Here is a 22,247-nt window from a genome sequence, read left to right on the forward strand (position 1 = left end):
ATGTCCGCATCGATGAGTTTGCGTGATCGACGTGCGCAGATGTCTATGGTGAGCGCCAGTACATGTTCACGGACGATTGGCTTAACATGTACTTTCAAGCTCGGACGTACTGCTTCCAGTGCAAAGCGCTTTATCCCTCTGGGTTCCTCCTCCGATGAAGAAGGCTAAAGACCGCATTACATTCCTTCTCTTGTTGCTCCTTAATCCCCGTTTTCACCAGTTGTAGACTTAGGCATTACAAAAAGATGATGTCCATTGATGCTATCAACATCTTCGAATCATACATCTTTGACTTGCTCCTCCAGCCAATCCCATAGCGCCTTGCCGAGTTGAGGGTCTTGGGTTTCCTGCCTAGGCGGTCTGACGCGAGCCCATGGCACAAGATACTAGAGACATTTCAGCACCACAACATCACACAAGTTCAATCCCGAGATTCACCTTGCCATTCAAGCTAGCAGCTTCTGGGGACGTAGCAGCATACAACTGCGTAAGGGCGCCTTGCGACACATCATACAGTAACACCTTAAACTGACAACCCCATTAGCGTTGAAAATTTTGCATGAGGATTTGGTGGATTACTAAAATCTTCTTGACAATACTTGGAAGTTGTGCCGCAGCGTGACGCGGCAGATCCGAATTGATATTGCCAGGATTCAGTGCCGTCGAAATAACACCCTGGTCTCCATATCGTTTCGCCAATTCAAGGGCGAACACGACATTTGCCTGTACCATGATCAGCCTTATTCCTCAACACTAAAGGAAGTGCTGTACGAATTTGCTTTGGTTGTAGAGTTTGCCCTTTGAGCATTTCCTTCGAGCCGGGCTATCTTTGAAGGTGTTAAAATCGAGACCTCCAAATAAATGGGCGCAGGAAGCGACGTTTACAACGCGGACTTTTCCCTCAGAAGTGACTTTAGCCGTCGAGGTTAGAATGGGGAGCAGAAGCTTTGTGAAGTAATAGTGGCCTGAAATGTACCAGTCCTAGGTCATCTCGGTGTCAGCTGGTGTTAAGTTTCTCACCAAGGATATTCGTTCCAAATTGGAGGTCGTAGCCATCTGCAGTCACTAGCTCGATGGGGGGTACCATAACACCACTAGTGATGTTCAGTACCATGGATCTCGTCGAGGTAGAAAGGTCATCTCACGCGTTATTTAGAAGGATATGTAGCTGTGTCTCTTTGCTGTCAGATATTTGAAGCTGACAATTCTTTAGGTGGCGCATCTCTTACCTCAGGAACTCTTCAGCAGATGCCTTGATTGCCTTTAGGTCTCCAAGGTCAAGTTTCAAGAATATTGCCTCGTTTCCGGTCTCCTGCTTCAGTTGACGGATAGCCTCCTCTGAGGCAGCCTGGTTGCGGGCCGCGATGTAAACTTTTGCGCCATGTGCGAGCAGAACCTTGGAGTCCACGTCAACACAAACCCTCAGCTTCGTTCATAAAACAGTAATTCACTTTTGCAGTCTCCTTCCCGATACCCGTATTGGCACCAGTCACAATGATTACTTTTCCTGTCAGATCTGGAATTTGGTCAACGGAAAAAGTGGCCTTTGGAGGTGCTGCGTCGGTGACCCATGATAGAACATTGTCCATTGCTTCAAGTTGCCTGCGGGAAGGATATCGTTGACACGAAGCAGCTGTCAGCCGCTACTTAAACCATCCAAAACCCTAACCCCAATACGGGGTTGCTGTCTATGTGTGAGTGCTCGGAAGGAACCGGCACCACATGGTTTTCTCTTCATAGTCCTTTGAACTTCTTTCCCATCTCACTCGATCCTACACAGTATCCTCATATTTTTGTCCTCTCTCCACGCCCAGTATTAATATAGCCAAGAATTAATATCCGTGCTGTTCTCACTCAAATATATTTTGAATAGATACGTATACCCAGCATCGTATATAGCTATCTATCCCATGCAATAGAGGTCATTCATGAGTCTACCTGGCTAGCTTATTTTCCCGCCCACCCGGCAATCTCACAGCATCCGAACCGAGGGTCCCAACCACTGTTTCTTTGCATGGTCTTTGCGTCAGACAAAGCTGGAACATTCCGAGTCTCTGAAGTGCGGTGACTAAAGCGTAACGGGTTATGTATAGCTACGTATAAATGTTGTACAAGCCCGCTTAGCTCAGTGGTAGAGCGCGTCACTTGTAACGGATCAGGAGATCCGAGAGATGATGAGGTCGGTTGTTCAATCCAGCCAGCGGGCAAATGTTTTGTTTTGCTCATTTTTTCGGCCTTCGAATATTCCTTCATGCATTATTACGTAGTATAATGAAGATACCAAGGCGACTCAAGTCTTTCGTGTTCTGGAGACTATGTAGTGAATTGATAAACATCTATCATCTAATTACTGATCCGCAAACTACAGGTACGCAACGACTTTCAAGATATTCAAGAACAAATTTTGGAAAAATACATGCCCACAAGAATTTTAACACTTGCAAATTCACTTTTTGTTATATCAAACTGCTCCTGATGAGCATGCACCACCTCTGTCTCCAATTTCTAGCCAAGGGAGGCATGGTTGTCGATCCACAAATTCCCAAACCCAATAAGACCAGAGACATTTGAGTCAAGCAGCTATATTATTAATGGGAGGTGTTAGCACGTATGACCAGTCGCTGACTGGGTGGGATGGCATGCTCTGCTGGCGCTTCCACACCACCTGCTAGAATGCCCACACGCATCATCCCAAGGAGCTTCATGACGTAACGTGCAAGTAAGTTCACAGCGGTCAACGGAGGGTCGGAGTTAGTCGTTAGCATCAATGAATAAGCAAATAGTGTCATGGTACGCACGTTATGCGCTGCGTGAGAGTGGGCATAGACACCGCCAAAGAATGACGCCGTCATGTCTTTCCCAGAGTTTCGTGTGAGTAAAACGGATCCTCCCGGATGGCTATCAAGGAACATTGACACGTCGTGGATGAAACCTGAGATGAGGAGAAGGGTCCGAGACTGGGATTCTTCCTGGACTATTTTCAAAGCACGCCGATGGAGATATTGATTAGCAACGATTGAACGTGTGCTAACGTGGAGTCACTCACATGTTTTCCACGAAACCACAGGAAGTTCTTGCGGAGGTACGGGCCATTCAATTGAGTCCTGGATGTCCTTGAGAGCCTTGATCTTCATCGTGAGTGCGCCCTTTTCAATTTCGTTGCTAGGGAAAACGCGGAGATGGGAGGCAAGACCGATATAGTGACAGACACCGATAAACCACTTGGTAGGGTCGTACTGATACCATCGGAATGCATTCCTGGTGACAAGGCCAAGAGTTGTGTAAATGACGTTGAGAACAGCGCAATGGATGTCAACTGCTACCTGTAGTCCATGGGAAATTGATGGTGGAAGTTATGGTATCCTTCTCCCATAGTGAGAATAGCGGACAAAAGATGATCGCGGGGTGTGTGCTTGTCATCGTACGGCGTAGTTCCAAGATAGTGGGCAATGGAGTTGATGCAAAAAGTGCACTGGACTCAGGTCAAGTTTTGTCTTAGACGAACAACACGGAACTCACGTGATGACACGCGGTCATACGAAGTGCACCAACGAAGAAGAATCCGCCTTTCCAGTCTCCCCACAACAAGCCAGGGATGATCATTGGAAGCAAGTACCCGAAAATAGTCAGGATGACAAAGTACCATCGGTGTTGCCATTGTACGAGAGGGTCCTTGCCCAAGTCAGAGACATCGGCTGGCCCTGGTTTCAAGTCTGACTTAAAAATAATCCATCCAATGTGCGTCCAGAGGAGGCCTCGTTCTGAGTTGTACGGGTCCAGATCCGTGTCGGTATGCCTGTGATGAGAACGATGGCGGCGTGCCCACCAATAACACGAGCCTTGCACTGCGCTCGCCCCCGCAAGAATAAGGAATACCTGCAAGGGGAACGAAGCGTTATACGATCTGTGTGACCAAAGCCGGTGGTATCCTGGAGCAGCACATTCTGATATCATCCCATGAAGGTTATCGCCACCACTCACCAGCAGTTATGCCTGGTGAAGCAAAATCAACAATCGGAAGAAGCGATCAGCCTTTGCAGAGCACCTACCAAGCATGGAATAAATATAATAGAGGACAGTGCAAACGACAGTCTTCTGAAGGATGGGAACATAAAGCAAGCCATACAGCGAAAGAGCTGGTGTGATGACAAGGACAGAAAGGTTGAACCATCGTATGCCAGTGATGTTCGGAAAGCCCTGCATCACATTCTTGATAAACATATTGAACTGCCGCCTCATCACCACCAGCAACGCTAGCAGAAGAAGGCGTGACCAAGAAGAACAGAAGGACGATTATCGCACTCGTTACCAGGAGAAAGATTATATGAGTTTCTCCTGCAGATTATGTAGTACCGTTGAGACATGGCATTATGAAGGCCCGGTGTGACTGATTTGATCAGGCAGCGAAGATCAGTGAATGACATGTTGTCGTGTGTAAAGTGTAACTCAAACTCGTGGAAGACAATGTCACAAAGCTACTTGTGAAACTCGAATTTCTATGGACGGTGAGCCTGTCATTAGTATTACAAACAGTTGATCCGAGACAATGAACAACAACCTTGGGCACTCACGCACAGGTTTCTACCGGACAAAGTAGTGTCATACGATATTGTGCACCGAGCCCGTGTTGCTTCGAGACGTTCAGCAAAAGCAATATCCTATCTAGTTTGAGTTGCCAAAGTGAAAGAATTTCTGGTAGATAGTTGACGAGGCTTACACTGATTCGTCCAACATTCGTTTCTGTCAACTCTGTTGCAATTGGCAAAGAAACAAAAGAATGACATGAATTAATTCCACTTCGGAACTATAAGTACTTAGGTACGTCGTGCCGTGCACTCGCTAGATCCGATACATGCCGCGCCGCGGCATTCTTATTTAAACGATCTGGTTCAGACTCATCGCCGTGACGACACGCCGTTTGACCCTCCCTTGTCTTATCCAAAAAGGTATTCGCCTAAGTTGAGACCGACACCAAATCATAATTAAAGATGATATTGTGCACGGTTACTGGTGAATTTAGGCGGCCGCTAGAAGCGCAACTCTAAGCGACGGCGCCAAGGGAAATGGTGACTCGTTGTCATCGGTCGGACTATAACAGTCATCATCTTCTGGATCAGTTTTTCGGTTAAGTACTTGGGTCGCACAATTACAAAGTAGTATGTTCATATGTGTAGATCTTGAGGTGTTTCCATTTCCTCGAACGGAAGTCAAGGAGAAACAGGACGAGCAAAGTGTACGGCCTGGCTTCAGGTCGTGAAAAAGGTCGAGCCGGACCAGATTGATTGAATCAATTTATATGAGCAGTATAGTAAATTCAACAAATGATATGGTACGCACGAGAGAGGTGAATCGAGGAATTAACCAGATGCGGCAGTGGGCCACATCACAACAATATGGCAACGGTAATCCACGTGTCCTCCTACCAGAGTATTCTGATGTGTAGTCAGAACCAAACACGAAAAGGGCCATCCTCCCTGCGCGCTCGTCAGCGTTGAGTTCAAGTAAGCTTGCACCTGACAATGAAAAATATCAATATTATGGGACATGCACCTATCCACCATTTCTACTATTATTGTCAATAGCTTCATCATTGCTGAGATCATAGTGGTGGTATTTGGAATCTAAAAGCACTTGCGCTAAGCGCTAAGGACCTGTCAACAGCTCGTTTACAGCGATCGCGCCGTTAGAAGGGCACAATGTCCAAGTCGGCTGAAACTCCTTTAGGGTTCAAGCTGACAGATGCTGGCCGCTCATTAATCATCAGTGACCACCTCCTATGTAGGTAAATCGTACTCCGAGTCCATGCCACGGAGAACGAGTCAGACCTGGTATCGACGCTCGCTGTTGTAATGCCCTTTTCCGAGATATTGAAAGAGGTACTGGCCAGGAGGTAGGCCCGGGTATTCGACCGCTGCTCCTGAGTCCTCGAGAGCTCGACGGCCCTTTTTGTCAGGTTCACTGACAAGTCTAAGAAAGTTCTGTCACACAATTTTTTGGTTCGTACCTGTAAGGTTGTGAGACCCTGGCCACCGGTGCAGTAATAGTTTCGTCACCAGCCATGGACAAGTGGTAGGGCTGAACGTTAACACTTGGAGTCCCTGTTAGATACATCGCTAGGTTCGGTGAGGCCGGGATGAAGATGAGTAGTAGTAAGTTTGCTCCGCGAGTACGACGTCTACTTATTAATCATTTAAAGTTCAGAAGAATCAACACTAGTTTAATTATAGGTGTGGTCCCGCTATAGCCCATGTTCACCGTCAAATCTCAGCGCTCAGCCGTGGCATCAAGACTCGAATTTTGTTCACAGCGCTCACTCCGAGTGAGTTTTTCGTAAAGTTTTTTTCTTAATTTGAAACCTGCCAGTCACATGGAACGCATCAATCAAACAAGCCGAGGAAGCAAGAACTTGTTGCGTGGGACTCATGGGAGCGAAACCTTGTTTGGTACTTTTTGGCACATCCGGCGAGCTTTACTTGCAATCTCTCCGTAGTACTCCTTCCTTCCTTCCACCCACCACACCCTCAGCAGCATACATCTCGCAATCAACTTAAACATTGCAGAGTATGGTTACAACTGCCCATAGACGGGCTTGCCATCACCAGTCTATATCCGGGATTTGCCATTTGCACCCCTCTTGGTTACACCACTGTGCTTGACATAGCAAAACGGGAACCTACACCAAAAGTTTCTCTGGACCTCTATCTTTTCGCGTCTCAAAAAGTGCCGTTTTTTTTTTTTTCGAAAGACTCGAAACACGATGATAAAATCTACCTGCTCTACTTTCTTCAATCTATATCGACACGTATCCGTCTATTTCCTATCGATTTTCACTGAAGTTCACGCGCAGGACGCAGCTCAGCCCGTCTCTCTCGTCCTCATTGAGGCATGCCAACTTTCAGTGGTCGCAAGGGCCATGCCTGGATCCTTTTTTCCCTGTGCCCTCTCATTCCTGTTTGTAATCTAGGAATGGTGTTATATTCTCCGCGCATCACCTATCATTTGGATACTGCCTGTATATGGGATACAAGCCAAGTAACTACTCATAGACGTAGTACTACTAGGCAATCTTATCTTATCATTCTCATGGTATCGTAGCACTTATCGTTTTCGGGTGTATCGGATTCGTCACTTGTGCGGTTATAATATTCGATTCAAGTTGATGTTGGGTATAATTCGCCTGCAGTCAAGATCTTTAGTTTTCCGTGATGGGCCTCCCAGCTGTAGGACAACCGCTCTTCGTCTCCCGCAATACCCCGCTTTTGCACTCACTGCCAGAACACAACGACAAATGTCTACGATCACATCGGTTTCGACGCCCAACGCCCCCTCAGCCATTGGGCCCTATTCCCAAGCTATCAAAGCCGGCGAATTCGTGTTTGTGTCTGGTTGCATCCCCCTCGTACCTTCCACGATGCAGATAGTCGAAGGCGGTATCGAGGAACAGACCAAGCAGGCCCTCACAAATCTCAAGGCTGTTCTTGAAGCCAGCTCTAGCTCAGTTGGCAAGGTCGTCAAGACTACAGTATGTCATTGACACAGTCGTCTGTCTCCGAGTCGAATTTGACGGATGATGCATTATATAGGTGTTCCTGAAAAATATGGAGGACTTTGCCACCGTCAACAAGATTTACGAGGAGTTCTTTAGCGGTTCGGAACACAAGCCTGCACGTTCAGCCGTTGAAGTTGCTCGGCTTCCGAAAGATGTTTTGTTTGAGATCGAGTGCATAGCAGGTTAGTCCCTCGTACTGTGAACTTCTTCGGGTGTACTAATAATGCGCCATTTATCTTCAATATCAGTGGCAAATAAGTGATTATTCACGGCTCTTTATGACGAGGAGCACCGTGAATTAATACGCAGATCGTCGGACACACGTGCAATGGGAGAGCCTCACGCAATACATCAGGCCTGCGCTAAATTTACATCAAGTCACAAAATTTGTATAAGCTTGTATTTAGGAACAAAATTGTCGAGGATGCAAAACACACAAAAATTAGCCTTGTCGATTTCAACAGACGATGGACACTATACTTGCAAGGTGCACCATGCCGCAGCTACGATGTGTCTCGCCCCCCTTGTAACAGTCCAAGCTGTGTCTGACACAGACACCTCGCTAGGCTTACTTATGTGTTTGGGGAATTACACGCACGGCTCAGTCAAATCTGGTCGAGCGAATATAGCACTATTTATGTACGTACTTGTGGCGGAATCTTTTCCTTTCGGGGCATCTTCTCTTCTTCGTTTCGTACCACTACTTGCAAACTCTCCGTACTCGTTCGCTCCCGCCTACCTCAGCAGCATACGTCTTGGAATCAACTTAAACACTGCAGAATTAAGTCAAATTTACGATTCAAACTACAATTCATAATACCAGCATCATGATCTTTACCCGATGCACCGCTCCCGAATACCCAGAGTCCATCACGATCTTGAGTGCAGGTTACTGTAGCCCTCATGCGCCCCGCTCATCTTGACATCTTAGGTTCGGATCGTTGTTTCTGGCAGAAAATGCCCTCGGTGCCTTGCTCATGCATATCTCACTTTGTCTGCAATCCTTATTGTACAGCAATCAATCTGATATTTATTTTCGGACCAGATAAGATAACAGAACGTTGACGGAACGTTGACAGGACCCATGAAGTGTAGCTCAACATAGCCGGGCTTGCCGTCACCAGTCTACCCCATGTTCGGGATTTCCCATTTGCACCCCTCTTGGTTACAATAGTATTTGTACTTCACATCTTATTAATGGTATCTAATCGATCAACGTTAACTCTGACCCGACTTTGATCACATCGTTTCAACCTCTCTTAATATTCTTCTATCGCAACAATGACAGAGCTGAATGAATCCGAGCTCAACAAGCCAGGTGGTGTTGAGGGTTCTGGCCAAGTAGGGATACAAGGGATGGAGATGTTGGAAGGCAGCATTATCGAGGCTTTCAAAGAGAGCGTGGAGCGCTCCGATCCTCAACATGCTGATAATCGCAACGATGTCACTCAGGGCATCCATGGCCATCTACATCACTTTGCGGCTGGCCATCACGTCTGGTTGAACAAATTCGTGCCTCAGCTGCAATCTCTTGCAGCCAAGTACCACGTTGGCAACTACGTCGCAATTAGAGGCACCAATCGGCGAATTTTTGAAAGCATGCCGATATATGCACGTTTGGGCATGCATATCTTATTTTATGGAAGGGAGCAGGTCAAGCTCTTGGAAGGAAGCAAGCGCATCGAGGCACTTCTGATGGAGCAGAGCAAGCGTGAGGGGCAGATCTACGACTCGCCCGAGTCTAGAAGTCACATCCCGTCATTCATTCAGACCTACAACATCGACACAAACGAGCTGTTATATCCTCCCGATAGCCCAGCATACAAGAATTTCAATGACTTCTTCTACCGGAAACTTAAGCCTGGAGCCCGCCCTGTGCAGAACCCTGATCATGAATTCTGCAGTGCCGCGGACTGCCGGCTTGTCGTATACCCTGCGATACACGATGCGCAGACTTTTTGGATCAAGGGGGACGAGTTCACAGTCCCTGCCCTCCTAGGGCTAGACAAATCCGATCCGCTCTGCCGGGCGCTGGAAGGCGGCTCTCTCGCATCATTCCGCCTTGCGCCATCAGACTATCACCGCTTCCACTCGCTTGCGGATGTCACTGTCATCGGTGAACCAAGGGATATTCCTGGACAGTATTTCACAGGTAAGGGGCGCCACCTGCAGCACTTAACGAATGGGAATTTACCTTCTGCAGTCAACCCGCAGGCAGTCAACGAGAAAAATCTTGATGTACTGTCTGCCAACAAGAGATCGGTTCTCCTTCTAAACCATGACGCGACGAATAAGAAGATCGCATTCGTTGCAGTCGGCGCCTTGCTCGTTGGAAGCATCCAGTGGACCGTTTCGGTACGTCTACCGAACATGATCGTCTAGCATGCCAAACTCACTTCCATCAGGCGGGTTCCAAGGTTCGGCGTGGAGAAGAACTTGGGTACTTCGCATACGGAGGTAGCACTGTCGTTGCTATCCTCGAGCCGGGGATGGCCGAATGGGATTCCGATCTTGTGGCCAACTCTTCGCCCCGGACGCCGGGTAAACTTGGAACCGAGACTCTGATGAAAGTTGGCTGGTCTATTGGGAAGGCACCAAGGAAGTAAACAGAAACTGCTATAAAATCAGTATCTCTTAAACTTGAATGTAAGCGCATTCTATTTTCCCAATCATGTATCATCATAGCTTTTGAACTATTTAAATACGTACATAATCAAACGAGTCTGCTCGCAAATCCATCTCACCAAGGACCAAACTAAAGAATGGGATAAAACTGTACACTGAGTAGGTGAACGACGACGCACGGGCACGGCTCTACAACTTGGTATTTCTACTGCCTCCGATTTTTCGTCTTTCTCATATGCATTCAATGGAAGGCGACGTCTCCGAGTCATGCATATGCTTTAGCTATGCTCTTCGTTACATTCGTAAATCCGCTCAATTCAAAACAGTCTGTCACATCTAGAAGAATCCTATCAAAAAAAGACAGCAATAACTTGTACACAAGTATAGATGACTGAAGAGATTGAGGTATGCAAGCCGGTCGGATAAAGTACATCGATGATCGCATCAAGCTCTGCCATTTTGAGATCCGCCTGTCTCCTTCAGTGCCTCCCTGCCTGCATTTCGAAAGGCTACAAGGGCATCCCATGCACGTCCAGACGTTATGCTGTTCATCGCTAGCGCAGCCCCTTCTTTGAAGTCCGAAGCTAAACCTGCAACAACCAGAAGCGCTGATGCGTTCAGCAATACAAAGTGCAAAACGGGTATCAGCGACACCGGTATATCATTACCCGAGTTAAGCAATGCCTTGAACGTCCCTGCATTCTCTGTCGGTGTTCCGCCAGTAACGGATGAGAGTGGATGGACACTTAGTCCGAAAAGGTCTGGGTGCAATCTGATTTCCGTAATTTTGCCATCCTCCAATTGCCACGCGTACGTGTCGCCGGCACAGCTAATCTCATCAAGTCCTTCGGCTCCGCATACAACGAGGGCGCGCTCGACGCCACCTTCACGGAGGGACTGAGCGAAGGTAGGACCGAGTTCACGCTCAGCCACTCCCAAAACCATTCCTCGTGGACGTGCAGGATTTATGAGGGGCCCAAGGACATTGAAGAGCGTTCTGAAGGGTAAGGACTTGCGGTATGGTGCAATCATAGCGAGTGCAGGATGGTAATGAGGCGCGAGGATGAAGGTGAATGGCACCTTAGATATGGGAAAGGGAGTGCCTGGTGAAGGGGCAGTAAATGAACAGTCAAGGGATTGCAAAAGATCTGCTGATCCAGATGAGGACGTGGAAGCCCTGCTTCCATGCTTATTTTTTATTCGTCAGATAAATCACTGCAGTAGATGTAATGTAATCTTACCTTAATCACTCGAGCGCCTGCGCCTGCGGCAACGACGGCTGCTGTGGTACTAACGTTGAACGTGTTGTGACCATCACCTCCAGTTCCAACGATATCGACAACAAAATCCGTGTCTCCATCTTCGATATCTGCTTGTAACGCCCGTGCCCTTAATACTTCAGCAGCCGCAGCGAGGGATTCTGGGCGTCTTTCCACTCTTTCTATGTGGAGGGCAGCGAGGAATGCACCTACTTGTGCGGGAAAAGTAGCATCTGGGGTAAAAAGGTGATGAAGTGCGAGTTTAAGGTCTTCCGGAGTGAAATACTCGGGAGTCTTGACGAGCTTTCCTAGTAGGAGTTTGAAGGAATCGGGAGTATATTCTGTCATGTGGTAATACGTACGTTGCACCAGACGCCCACACACACAAACAATACATTATGTAAGATCTGATCATAAATGCATAACACATCACATCACGCCTGTGGCGCACGAACTAGTCTTCCAGAGGCTATGATCATAAGCGAAATATATTTATTCTGCGTGTCTATCATGCCCTGACCCTGCTATCTCTGCCTCTCTTCATGTTGGCAGCTTCTTCCAAACCGACGGAAGAAAATTGGTATCCATCCAACCTTCTTGCATATAACGCACTCCCGGCTCACCAAGCCTTTGACTCCCCAATATCTGATGCGAAGTCCACTGCTGATACTAGAACCGATTTCTACGACCGCAGTCTGACGAGTCGCAGATATGCCCTTATCGGAGTGGCATGTTCAAGTATCTTCAGCTGCATATGCATTACCGCAGGTACTGTAACTTTAGCCAATCACGGAATCGCGGGAGTAACCCCGCTCAACATGATGGATTGGAAGGGGAATACCAGAAATCCATGGTGGCTGCAATTGAAGATATATCCCCTGATACTCAACTTAATTGTCACATTATGTACAGAGTCCATAGGCTTCGTACACGGCATCTCATTGCGCTCTGCGCTAGCCTCAGAGTCTCGGCTTCGTTTCAACACCAATCTGCGCCTTCTGACCGCAGCTCGTGGATGGTATAACCCTAACGGTGTCCTGCTTAATGGTATCTCGGCTGTCCTCCTCATTATATCTTACAGCTCGGCCTCATTCATCATATATCTGGACGACCAATTGACCATGCCAGTCTCCACAGGCGTCGCCGTCGCCGGGTTTCCTCTCCTTATCTTGGGCGTCGCACTCCTCCTCCAAGTGATGATCGCATTGTCAGGAATGCGAGCTGTCAAAATCATGACGTGGAGCTCCTCACCTTTCGACTTGACCGCCGCGCTGCTCCATCACACGCAATTGACCCCTGATCCTTTCCGGTGCATGCGTCGTGTGTCTGACCTAGACACATATGGAGGTCCAGCGAAGCCACCAGAGACACAGCCCTCTGCGTGGCATGCTCACCCTAGCATCCGGAAAGTTGTCATTTTCCTTTGGGTAATTGTTGTAGCATGCGCTGTATGGGCCGTACTCGTCATGTATTTCTCGGACCTCTACGGTCTTCCGCTGACCCTACGGACGTGGTCGTTCTTCCAGAACGAGCAGTCCAAACTCGTCTCGTATTTCTCATATTTTATGACAGATGTCAATCTTGAGGCGTGGACTCTGTTCTTTGTCAACATCGCAGTTGTCCAGGGACCGTTGACGCTTATGTTGCATTGCTCGGAGCTCATCGTGAATGTCATTCGAAACGAAAGACAGTGGAGATGCGCTACCGGAGGGAAAGGACTCAGAGTGGCGACGAACCCGCTGGAACCGATTTTGACTCATACGATCTGTCTCATACTTTTCTTCGCGAAGCCTTTCCTGCGTGAGTCATTCACGCTTGGTATTTTGTTGTCAGTGTTATTGAACACTATCCTCGACGATCACAGACTGGATGTTTGCGCTTTCATTCAGTGTATCTTTCATAGCCTTTGACGAGATTGTATCTGTTTTTTCTGTATATATGTACACCGCCCAGGTTCGCACTTACTGCCCATGTAAAATTTTATAACATTCTCACATTTTTGCAGATCTGGAACTTATGCATTGCGCTCGTTATATTTGCCTGTTTCTTCACTTTCGTCGCACTGCGCCGACCGTACGGTCCCCAGCCGGCTGCATATGGCCATGTCCAGACGCTCGCCAACCTCGTGGATGAGTGGTCGCCTGTGATGTGGTGGGGACACAAGGAGGATGGAATTCCGTACTGTCATGCTGGTGGGGCATTTGTACTATACTCACGGTGATGCTGTATTGACACTTCTGAAAAGGGACGAGCGATCACCCGCTACCGGACGTGAAGATGGACTGTGTTTATGCTGGTTCCGGTGCTAGGTCTCCGGTATCCCCCTCATGAGAGGTACTTGCTTTGTTTACTTCTTGACTTTTATTTTTAAACAGAGAAGCTATATCCACGCCAGGCTAGCAATGCATTTACGGTGCACACGACCAGTCATGTTGTTGAACGAGACATACAATTTTTATGCTGTCTGCTGTGTTGTAGTTGGTTCATATCGTTCATACGAGTCTGGGACAACTTTTAGCAGAGACACGTTCAATTTGACCCTCAAGGGGTTGTTAAATCATTGTAATTTTGGTAGTATGCATTGTAACAACTGATCAATTATGCATTGCATCATCAAGCTACGCATGCACGAGCTTCCGTGCTTCGAGAAAAGACATTGAATGAGGCGAGAAAATACATGACGAAAACTTGGCCCAGAACTTGCAATCTACTTCGGAACTCAGATTAATACCATAAATAAAGATAAAAGCAAATTCCCCAACTCTTTGTAGAGCAACAGACAGCCCTTCACACACTACTGCTAGTTGATATATGCACACGCTCCTGGAAAGCAATTGAGACCATGCCAGTTACTGTGTCGGAATCGGCCACGAGATATTCTCGAACACTGAGGATCAGGCGGGGTCCCAGCACAAACATCTGCACGACTGAGAAAACCTGAAGAAACCCATAATAAAGCTGAGCTTCCAGGGAATATGCCTATAGAAACGATTAACTGCGTTAGCATGCAGAGGTAAGTAAAAGATTGACCTACCGTTGGAGTGAATTCAATAATGAGCTCGAAGCAAGAAACAACAACAAAGCTACACGTCCAGCCCCTCAGTGGAAAAAAAGGAATAATAATGACAATACGAGCTTACCTCGCAAAGTAAACCATGTGAGTTTTCATCAACACCACGAAACAGTCCCTGATAATCCCTCCTGCCGAATGTTGTCGCAGTTCACGGAAGTGTTTTACCGCAATCCAGACTGCGAGACACAGTGCTAGGACCTCCCACACAATGGAGAGTACCCAAGCAACAGAATTCAAAAGTAGGATATCTTCCGGATAGCCAAACGAGCACTGATGGGTGCCGGAGAGAATGAGTTCCTCTGGTATTCAAATATTCATCATTGAGCCCCATGCACGTTTATTTGTATCCACAATTAAGCGTACCTCCTGAACCATGTATTGTTATCATCATGGCGTCCACTCCGTCGAAAACGTTGACAGCCAGGAAGGTGACAATGAGAAATATCAGGATCTTTCTGGATCCTTGATACATGGCATGTAACCGAGTGATGATGATGACTTGCAGCATGTTTCAGTTACTTCAATATCACTGAGCCGCAAGTGCTAAGCTCACCCCACAACATTGCAAATACCACAACATTCATCCAAATCCATACAGCGTACATAGTCCAGCCTGAGGAATCTAGTGAGTGATCGGCTTCGGGTGGCACGCACTCCAAACAGACTCACATCTGTAGCCGTATAGCATGGTGGTCATTATAGTGAACCAAGAAGTTAGTAAATACCACACTCACTCCTACAGGGCAACACGGTTAATTGGATGAAAATAGCAGGCATCTGTACAGAATACTCACTGTATCTGTCAGCGAGATGGTCTGAAGATTGACTGTGTGCCATTGGTCAGAAGTAGAGACAGTGAATGTACTAAAGAGACATGCTCAGCATGTACAGGCTGATTATGAGGGATAGCAGATTAGCACGACACTGATAGTTTAACCTTCCGAACTTACGCAGCATATAAGATCCCAAGGTAGCGCACCTAGGATACTTTCAAGTCAGCACAACATGACAACCGTGACAGGCAAGCTACAGACGCTGAGATACAGAACTGTCATTAGGGACCAGCGTTGCCTCTGTAATGAAGATTAAGTGTATCTTCATGGTTGATCTTCTGACATGAGATTCTACTTACCCAGATCAGTTCGACCTATAAAACCATTCTTAGCGAGATGGCTGCTCCGATTATAGTATTGACATACCTCTTGTCCGAGTGTAAGTGCTGAAAACACTTGTAAGATATCAGCAGTCCTTTAAACGCTCTTATGCTCACCCCAATCATATGTCACTCCAACGAAAGCGGCAGCTACGAAACCGCCGTCGAAGTTATTGAGACATCAGCTTCAACATCTGACTGTAGTCCACGAACCTGTAAAATAGCTGGAAAAACGATATGCATTGATGGTCGGCCACCAAGTGGGATCATTTGAGACTATAGTCATATCGGTAGAGAATTGGAATTGGTGTGGATGAGAGAGGTGAACTTGGTAGACGCATGACATAGAACATTCGCGCTATATGTACTACATATACCACCTTGTTAGTACTACTAACCAAGCAACCGAAATATAAGGTATTTGTAAACTTTACGTACTAGATGTCACGATTGCATAGCAGATGCGTGGGCTCCACTTCCAAGGAATTCGCTAACGCCTTCTTCCTCAGTCATCGGGCTTTCGTATCATAAGGACGTCAATTACATAAAATGGTTAGTGCAGGATAGGGAAGTCTTGTTTTTGTGTTTTTCACGATTTGAAACGGCGCTTGGAGCCACTTGATACGACAGTACTATCAGTATCGATCGCGGGACACCTAAGCATTAAACGAACAAAACTACGAAGCTTGCCTAAATTCAAGGCTTTTGAGTTGTGAGGGAATATTCGGTAAGTTCCAAGTTATTGTTATTTTTCCAAACAACGTTCAGAACGTGCCAGATCTTGTATTACTTATATAGAAATTCACTGTGGGAAGTAAAAACACTGGAAATCCGTGTTTTAAATACTGAAAGTCAGGGTCCAAAACACTGGCTTTCACGATTTTGTATCTTTGAATCGCAGTCAACATCAGAACCAGAAGATAAGATGTGCAAAATTTCAGTGTTTAGAACAGTGAAAGTGACATTTTTCAGTGTTTTCAACGCTGAGATCGGATTAACAACAAAGATCGTGATACTCCTCGAAACACTGAAAAACACCATTTGCAATACTGATAATTATGAATAGGATTACAATAGACTAATTTGAGAGTGATACAAGACGCATGGGCGGTCAAAAAAGATAACTAGCTTGCGTCCAGGATCCGTGAAAAGAGTCCAAAGCGAGAGCATATCGAATAACAGGAGTACAAGGCGTATGGCTGCCGTTGCTTCAAACGCAGTGATCGAGTGTCAGGGAAATGGTATTGACTCTTGAGCGCATCTGGATTGGTTTGTAGGATCTGCCGGGACAACTCAGATGAGAGCACCGCACAATGTTACGCACTTGCCCTTGTTGAGCACAGCTGAGCCTACAGTGGAGTCGCCGGAGAATGAGTTCTGGGACAAGCTGGGGGGTGAGAGATATAAAGAGTAGACAATAGGGAGCAGGTGATGAAGCTCGTACTGACGAAAACACCACTTATAGTGAGGAGGACGGTTGCCTTTTTGAAGCATATCAGCGTCGTCTGGAGCTCGCACAAAATGAACGCAAACGTGCGAGAATGTCGCCGAAACTGTCGGAATACGAACAAGAGTGAACATTAATGTCAAAGAACACAATGGACGTGAAAATTGACTCACCGATTCAGACCAGTGTAAACCACGGTAGACAAGCAGATATATGCGGCGGCACACACAAACATGCAGAGAGATGCGACAGTTAGTGGCGGCAGGCGCAGACGAGCAGGGACAAGTGCGAACAAGCGGAAACACACACGGACAAGTGCAAAACATCCATTGGTAGTGAGTCAGTGTTGTTGGACTCAGTCGTACATGATGACTGTACGAGCACAGGAGTAAAAGGATTAGTAATACATACATAGATGAATAATGTAGGGAACACCGACTTACCCGGGAATAGCCGGAGCGGTGTCGATTAGTAAGCACAGCACGGAGAACAGACAAGTCCGTTTTCATATGTTTCGGATCGGACGCATAGTATTAACCGTTTAACAGTATATATATTGTACGAAGTAGTTACAATGAATTCAGCCTTTTTATCAAATATTCTACTCTAAAACATCTACTCTAAACTACAGATAACTACAGGTTATGAGCCCTGCTCCGACAATCATGGATAACACGCACCACAGCAGCTCCTCATTGTACACCATCCCCAAACTTGCCGACGATGGCTCGAATTGGATAACCTACAAGGAAAGAGCGTTAACAGTGATCCGCGCACGAGGATTGATGCGATACCTTGATGGTCGAATCAAAGAACCTACCCCATACAAGACCAACTCGGCTGGAAAGTACGAAAAGGCTGATGGCACGGTAGCAACTGAAACAGAAGTAGAAGAACTTGAAGAGAAGATAGATGAATATCTACAGAAGGACTCACTCGCAAAGCAACACTTATTTAGCACGATCTCGGATCAGCTATTGTTGCGCGTCCAGCACCTTGGCAACGCCTCGAAGATATGGTCCGAAATTCGGACAATACACGAAGGCAAGACAGAATTAGTTCAAATAGATCTGCGCCGGAAGTTGCAAGAATCAAGATGTGAGGAAGGAGGTGATGTGAAGACTCACTTTGGGGACATGTTTCGCATCCGCGAAACGCTAGCAGGCATGGGGGCGAGCATAGAAGAAAAGGACTTCTACGCAATTATAATGGGATCTCTGCCAGAATCTTACAGACCCCTGTTATCGTCAATCAATGCGACAGCCCGAATCACAAAGCAACCACTCACCCCATACGAGCTAGTCAGTGTCGTCTCTGAAGAGTACGAGCACAGACAACTAGCAAACCCAAAGACCTCAAAGAAAGGAGGCAACAGCGCATTCTCGGCCAAGGACAGTACGAAAAGGAATCGTACAAGCACCGCAAGCAAGGATGTTACGTGTTTCAACTGCGAGAGGAAGGGTCATTACAAAACCGATTGTTGGAGACCTGGAGGAGGGAAAGAAGGTCAGGGACCAAGGCAAGGTGGAAAGGCGCCAACACAAACGGCTAATGCGGCAGACAAGATCGAAAGAGCAAATGATTATGCTTTTGTCACGTCAGATCTAGCAAATGTGGCAAAAAGGATCAACATACCTGCCGAGAGACAAGGAGCCATTATCGATTCGGGCGCAACGTCCCATTTCTGCCCAGACCGCTCGAAGTTCATAACATTCACCTCCATCGAAGCACAAGATGTGCACACTGCAGATGGTTCTACCATCAGCGCCATAGGAAAAGGGGATATAAAGATAGACCTACCTTTGGGAACAAAGAAGACCACTGTGACTCTCAAAGACACCCTATATACGCCAAAGATGGCATTCACGTTAATATCGGCCAACAGAATCGCTACCGCCGGTTTCGCATTACACCTCGAAGATAACATGTGCAGGATATTGACCCCAGCACCAGAGCGAAGACCCATAGCCGAAATTCCTCAAATAGAAGGACTATATCGAATCGCGGCATCAGTGACCCATAGCGCAAACTCAGCAATAACGAAACATACCATCGATGAATTACACCGAGCATTGGGACATGTATCCCACGAAGCGATCACAAATGCTATAAAGAAGGGCATGATCAGAGGTATAACGTTAGATGAAAGTTCAAACCCTACCTTTTGCGAAACGTGCGCAAAGGCCAAAGCCACTCGACAACCATTTCCAAACGAGTCAAAGACCAGATCATCCGCATATGGGGACCTCGTCCATACAGATCTATGGGGTCCGGCACAAACCGAAACGATAAACGGATGCCTGTATTATATCACCTTTACAGATGATTTTAGTCGGGAAATGAGGGTAACATTCCTGAAGAGAAAGAGCGATGCACTTACCGCATTCAAGGAATACGAGGCTTATGTAAGCCGACAATATAATGCGCGTCTGCGCAAAGTATGGTCGGATCGAGGAGGAGAGTACCTAAGCAAGGAGTTTGATGAATATCTGAAGGAAAAAGGAATAAAGAGACAACTCACCGTGCACGATTCCCCACAGCAGAATGGTGTAGCCGAAAGACTAAATCGAACATTAGTCGAACACGCGCGAGCCATGCTACTCGCAAAGGACCTACCAAAGTTTTTATGGGCCGAAGCCGTCAATTACACAACATGGCTCAAAATCGCCTACCTTCGAGGGCGATCCCAGGATACACGTCCTATGAATTGCTACACAAAGCAAAACCAAGTTTAGTAAACGCACGGGAATTCGGCGCACGACTCTATGTGCACTCACCAGATGGAGGAAAGCTCGAAGCTAGAGCAGAAGAAGGTCAATTTGTGGGAATAGACGAGGAAAGTAAAGCTTACCGAGTATACTGGCCGAAGAAGAGAAGAGTATCTGTCGAACGCAATGTTAGCTTTGTCCCGCCGGACGTCATCGTTCGTAACGACATACTGGACGAGGGGGAGTATAACCAGGAAGAACAGATCAACATACCGAATATCGTCCAGCCCGTCGCAACATCCCAAGTCCCACAAACACCAAGCCAACCTCCCAAAACGCCACCCCAGAGTACACAGCAACTTCCAGACCCAATAACGCCCAGAACCACGAGAGTACGACCCCCTGCAGGATACTACAAAGCGTTAAATGAAGGAGAAAGAGCAACCATAGCAATGGAAAACTCACCGGACAACACTCAATCGAATTCTTTTCCATATATGGCCATGGCAGCCGCAGAGAAGGAACCGACGCTTAGAGAAGCGTTAAATGGACCAGACGCAGAGGAATGGCAACAAGCCATAGACTATGAGATTGGTCAATTAGAGAAACTCAAGACATGGGAAATTGTGGACCCACCTAAAGGCGCGAATATAATACCTTGCCATTTTGTCCTAGCGACAAAGCGTGGACCAAATGGCGAGAAGGTAAAGCTGCGTGCGAGACTTGTCGCAAATGGTCAGCGCCAAGAGTACGGCGTAGACTATCAAGAAACGTTCGCACCTACCTCAAGTATGACGACAATTCGTACTGTCCTAACGATGGCAGCTAAGCACAACTGGGAAATACATCAAGTCGATGTTAAAAGTGCTTACCTCAATGCCAAGCTCAACGACGACATATATATGCGCGCGCCGCCAGGATACTTGAACGAAGGAGACGAAGGAAAGGTATTAAAGCTATTGCGTAGCTTATATGGCCTAAAGCAGGCCGGTTTTGAATGGTCCGAGGAGCTAGAAGAATTTTTCCTCAGTAACGACTTCACGCGCTCTCAAGTCGACCAAGCCGTATACTATCGACAAGCCGAAGAAGAACATACCGTTATCACCGTTTCCGTCGACGACATGGCCGTCACATCAAAACACCTAAAGCACATCCAAAAGTTCAAAGATCAGCTTTGTAAACGTTTTGAGATTTCGGACCTAGGAGAGCTTACCTGGCTCCTAGGACTAAAGGTTGAAAGGGACCGAAAGGCGCGGACCATAATGTTGTCGCAAGAAGCATACATCGACACTATAGTCGAGAGATTCAGGATGAAGGATGCGACAACGTCGCAAACACCAATGGAAACTGGAGTAGTTCTAACGAAAGAGTCATCAGACCATTCACCAGACACCAAACCTGAAATACCCGAACAACACGTACCGTATCAACAGGCCATTGGATCGCTAATGTATGCTGCGACAAGCACACGTCCGGATATAGCCTTCGCTGTTTCGATACTCTCGCAGTTCATGCGAGAGCCAGCTAGTGCGCACTGGGAAGCTGCTAAACGAGTCATACACTATCTAAAGGGGACAAAGAATTCAAAACTTACCCTAGGAACCACAAATCAAGGTTTAGAAGCGTTTGTAGACGCTGATTGGGCGAGTCAGCCCCATCGACACTCAATATCGGGCTATATCGTCCTGTTGCACGGATCTCCAGTAGCGTGGAGCGCGCGAAAGCAGTCGCTAGTTGCTTTATCAACCGCCGAAGCGGAATATATTGCGCTGACGTCGGTAGCGCGCGAAATCCTATATCTAAAAAGTCTCATCAGTGAGCTATACGAGCCGATGGATGAATGTATCCCCACCTACTGCGACAACCAAGGAGCAATAGCGTTAGCATCAAACAACAAATTCCGCGCACGCACCAAGCATATTGACATAAGGTATCATTACATCCGCGACCTTGTCGAAAACGGCACCATCCAACTCCAATATTGTCCGACGCTCGAAAACGTTGCGGACACTTTTACGAAAGCACTGCCGGCACCACGGTTTAGGGAATTGAGAGGGAAGATGAAGGTGGACTGTGCTCGAGGGGGAGTGTTGGACTCAGTCGTACATGATGACTGTATGAGCACAGGAGTAAAAGGATTAGTAATACATACATAGATGAATAATGTAGGGAACACCGACTTACCCGGGAATAGCCGGAGCGGTGTCGATTAGTAAGCACAGCACGGAGAACAGACAAGTCCGTTTTCATATGTTTCGGATCGGACACATAGTATTAACCGTTTAACAGTATATATATTGTACGAAGTAGTTACAATGAATTCAGCCTTTTTATCAAATATTCTACTCTAAAACATCTACTCTAAACTACAGATAACTACAAGTGTGTGTACACTCGAAGCCATGGCCCGAGCAGATCAGGTCCATTGCGGCG

General features: G+C 47.0%; 7 protein-coding genes and 1 non-coding gene across 8 annotated transcripts; 4 read left to right on the plus strand and 4 right to left on the minus strand.

Moving 5' to 3' along the window:
- Positions 1–278: 278 nt before the first annotated feature.
- HD556DRAFT_1249590 (uncharacterized protein) lies at positions 279–1,589 on the minus strand (the record flags this gene model as incomplete). The annotated part of the gene is made up of 8 exons (XM_041298862.1): positions 279–386; positions 439–522; positions 595–723; positions 772–965; positions 1,021–1,094; positions 1,146–1,181; positions 1,230–1,396; positions 1,452–1,589. The coding sequence occupies 8 exons, from the start codon at positions 1,587–1,589 to the stop codon at positions 279–281; spliced, it is 930 nt and encodes a 309-aa protein (XP_041153074.1).
- Positions 1,590–2,114: 525 nt separating this feature from the next.
- On the plus strand, positions 2,115–2,207 carry HD556DRAFT_t123. Its single transcript has one exon. It is a non-coding gene; the product is annotated as a tRNA-Thr (tRNA).
- Positions 2,208–2,588: 381 nt separating this feature from the next.
- On the minus strand, positions 2,589–4,221 carry HD556DRAFT_1450560 (uncharacterized protein; the record flags this gene model as incomplete). Its single annotated transcript, XM_041307783.1, has 6 exons — positions 2,589–2,974; positions 3,047–3,258; positions 3,324–3,472; positions 3,520–3,929; positions 3,982–3,993; positions 4,050–4,221. The coding sequence occupies 6 exons, from the start codon at positions 4,219–4,221 to the stop codon at positions 2,589–2,591; spliced, it is 1,341 nt and encodes a 446-aa protein (XP_041153075.1).
- Positions 4,222–7,288: 3,067 nt separating this feature from the next.
- On the plus strand, positions 7,289–8,193 carry HD556DRAFT_1531507 (Endoribonuclease L-PSP/chorismate mutase-like protein; the record flags this gene model as incomplete). The annotated part of the gene is made up of 3 exons (XM_041309497.1): positions 7,289–7,522; positions 7,584–7,731; positions 7,798–8,193. The coding sequence occupies 3 exons, from the start codon at positions 7,289–7,291 to the stop codon at positions 7,809–7,811; spliced, it is 396 nt and encodes a 131-aa protein (XP_041153076.1). The 3' UTR covers positions 7,812–8,193.
- A 558-nt stretch (positions 8,194–8,751) lies between these two features.
- On the plus strand, positions 8,752–10,302 carry HD556DRAFT_1421483 (phosphatidylserine decarboxylase-domain-containing protein). The gene is made up of 3 exons (XM_041304495.1): positions 8,752–9,701; positions 9,753–9,904; positions 9,955–10,302. The coding sequence occupies exons 1-3, from the start codon at positions 8,831–8,833 to the stop codon at positions 10,153–10,155; spliced, it is 1,224 nt and encodes a 407-aa protein (XP_041153077.1). The 5' UTR covers positions 8,752–8,830; the 3' UTR covers positions 10,156–10,302.
- Positions 10,303–11,834, minus strand: HD556DRAFT_1279457 (glycosyl transferase). The gene is made up of 2 exons (XM_041299273.1): positions 11,416–11,834; positions 10,303–11,362 (listed from the first exon to the last, which is right to left on the minus strand). Exons 1-2 carry the CDS (start codon positions 11,779–11,781, stop codon positions 10,619–10,621), a joined length of 1,110 nt encoding a protein of 369 aa, XP_041153078.1. The 5' UTR covers positions 11,782–11,834; the 3' UTR covers positions 10,303–10,618.
- A 49-nt stretch (positions 11,835–11,883) lies between these two features.
- Positions 11,884–13,999, plus strand: HD556DRAFT_106827 (uncharacterized protein). Its single transcript, XM_041296057.1, has 5 exons — positions 11,884–12,201; positions 12,346–13,233; positions 13,298–13,386; positions 13,439–13,625; positions 13,679–13,999. Exons 1-5 carry the CDS (start codon positions 11,976–11,978, stop codon positions 13,762–13,764), a joined length of 1,476 nt encoding a protein of 491 aa, XP_041153079.1. The 5' UTR covers positions 11,884–11,975; the 3' UTR covers positions 13,765–13,999.
- A 221-nt stretch (positions 14,000–14,220) lies between these two features.
- On the minus strand, positions 14,221–15,945 carry HD556DRAFT_1450565 (uncharacterized protein; the record flags this gene model as incomplete). Its single annotated transcript, XM_041307784.1, has 13 exons — positions 14,221–14,412; positions 14,468–14,516; positions 14,574–14,805; positions 14,870–15,004; positions 15,060–15,119; positions 15,301–15,332; positions 15,372–15,398; positions 15,457–15,485; positions 15,541–15,579; positions 15,639–15,653; positions 15,706–15,734; positions 15,777–15,809; positions 15,873–15,945. The coding sequence occupies 13 exons, from the start codon at positions 15,943–15,945 to the stop codon at positions 14,221–14,223; spliced, it is 945 nt and encodes a 314-aa protein (XP_041153080.1).
- Between the last annotated feature and the right edge of the window lie 6,302 nt (positions 15,946–22,247).

Source organism: Suillus plorans, assembly GCF_016647745.1.
Source record: "Suillus plorans strain S12 chromosome Unknown HD556scaffold_107, whole genome shotgun sequence".
In the NCBI taxonomy this organism is placed as follows: domain Eukaryota; kingdom Fungi; phylum Basidiomycota; class Agaricomycetes; order Boletales; family Suillaceae; genus Suillus; species Suillus plorans.

Coding starts and splice junctions, on each gene's coding strand:
- HD556DRAFT_1421483 (XM_041304495.1), top strand. CDS start 8,831: ATGACAGAGCTGAATGAATCCGAGCTCAACAAGCCAGGTGGTGTTGAG. Junction 9,702..9,752: donor TCCTGGACAGTATTTCACAG/GTAAGGGGCGCC, acceptor TACCTTCTGCAG/TCAACCCGCAGGCAGTCAAC. Junction 9,905..9,954: donor GCATCCAGTGGACCGTTTCG/GTACGTCTACCG, acceptor CACTTCCATCAG/GCGGGTTCCAAGGTTCGGCG.
- HD556DRAFT_1279457 (XM_041299273.1), bottom strand. CDS start 11,781: ATGACAGAATATACTCCCGATTCCTTCAAACTCCTACTAGGAAAGCTC. Junction 11,363..11,415: donor CAGGCGCTCGAGTGATTAAG/GTAAGATTACAT, acceptor ATAAAAAATAAG/CATGGAAGCAGGGCTTCCAC.
- HD556DRAFT_106827 (XM_041296057.1), top strand. CDS start 11,976: ATGTTGGCAGCTTCTTCCAAACCGACGGAAGAAAATTGGTATCCATCC. Junction 12,202..12,345: donor CTGCATATGCATTACCGCAG/GTACTGTAACTT, acceptor CATTATGTACAG/AGTCCATAGGCTTCGTACAC. Junction 13,387..13,438: donor TATATATGTACACCGCCCAG/GTTCGCACTTAC, acceptor ACATTTTTGCAG/ATCTGGAACTTATGCATTGC.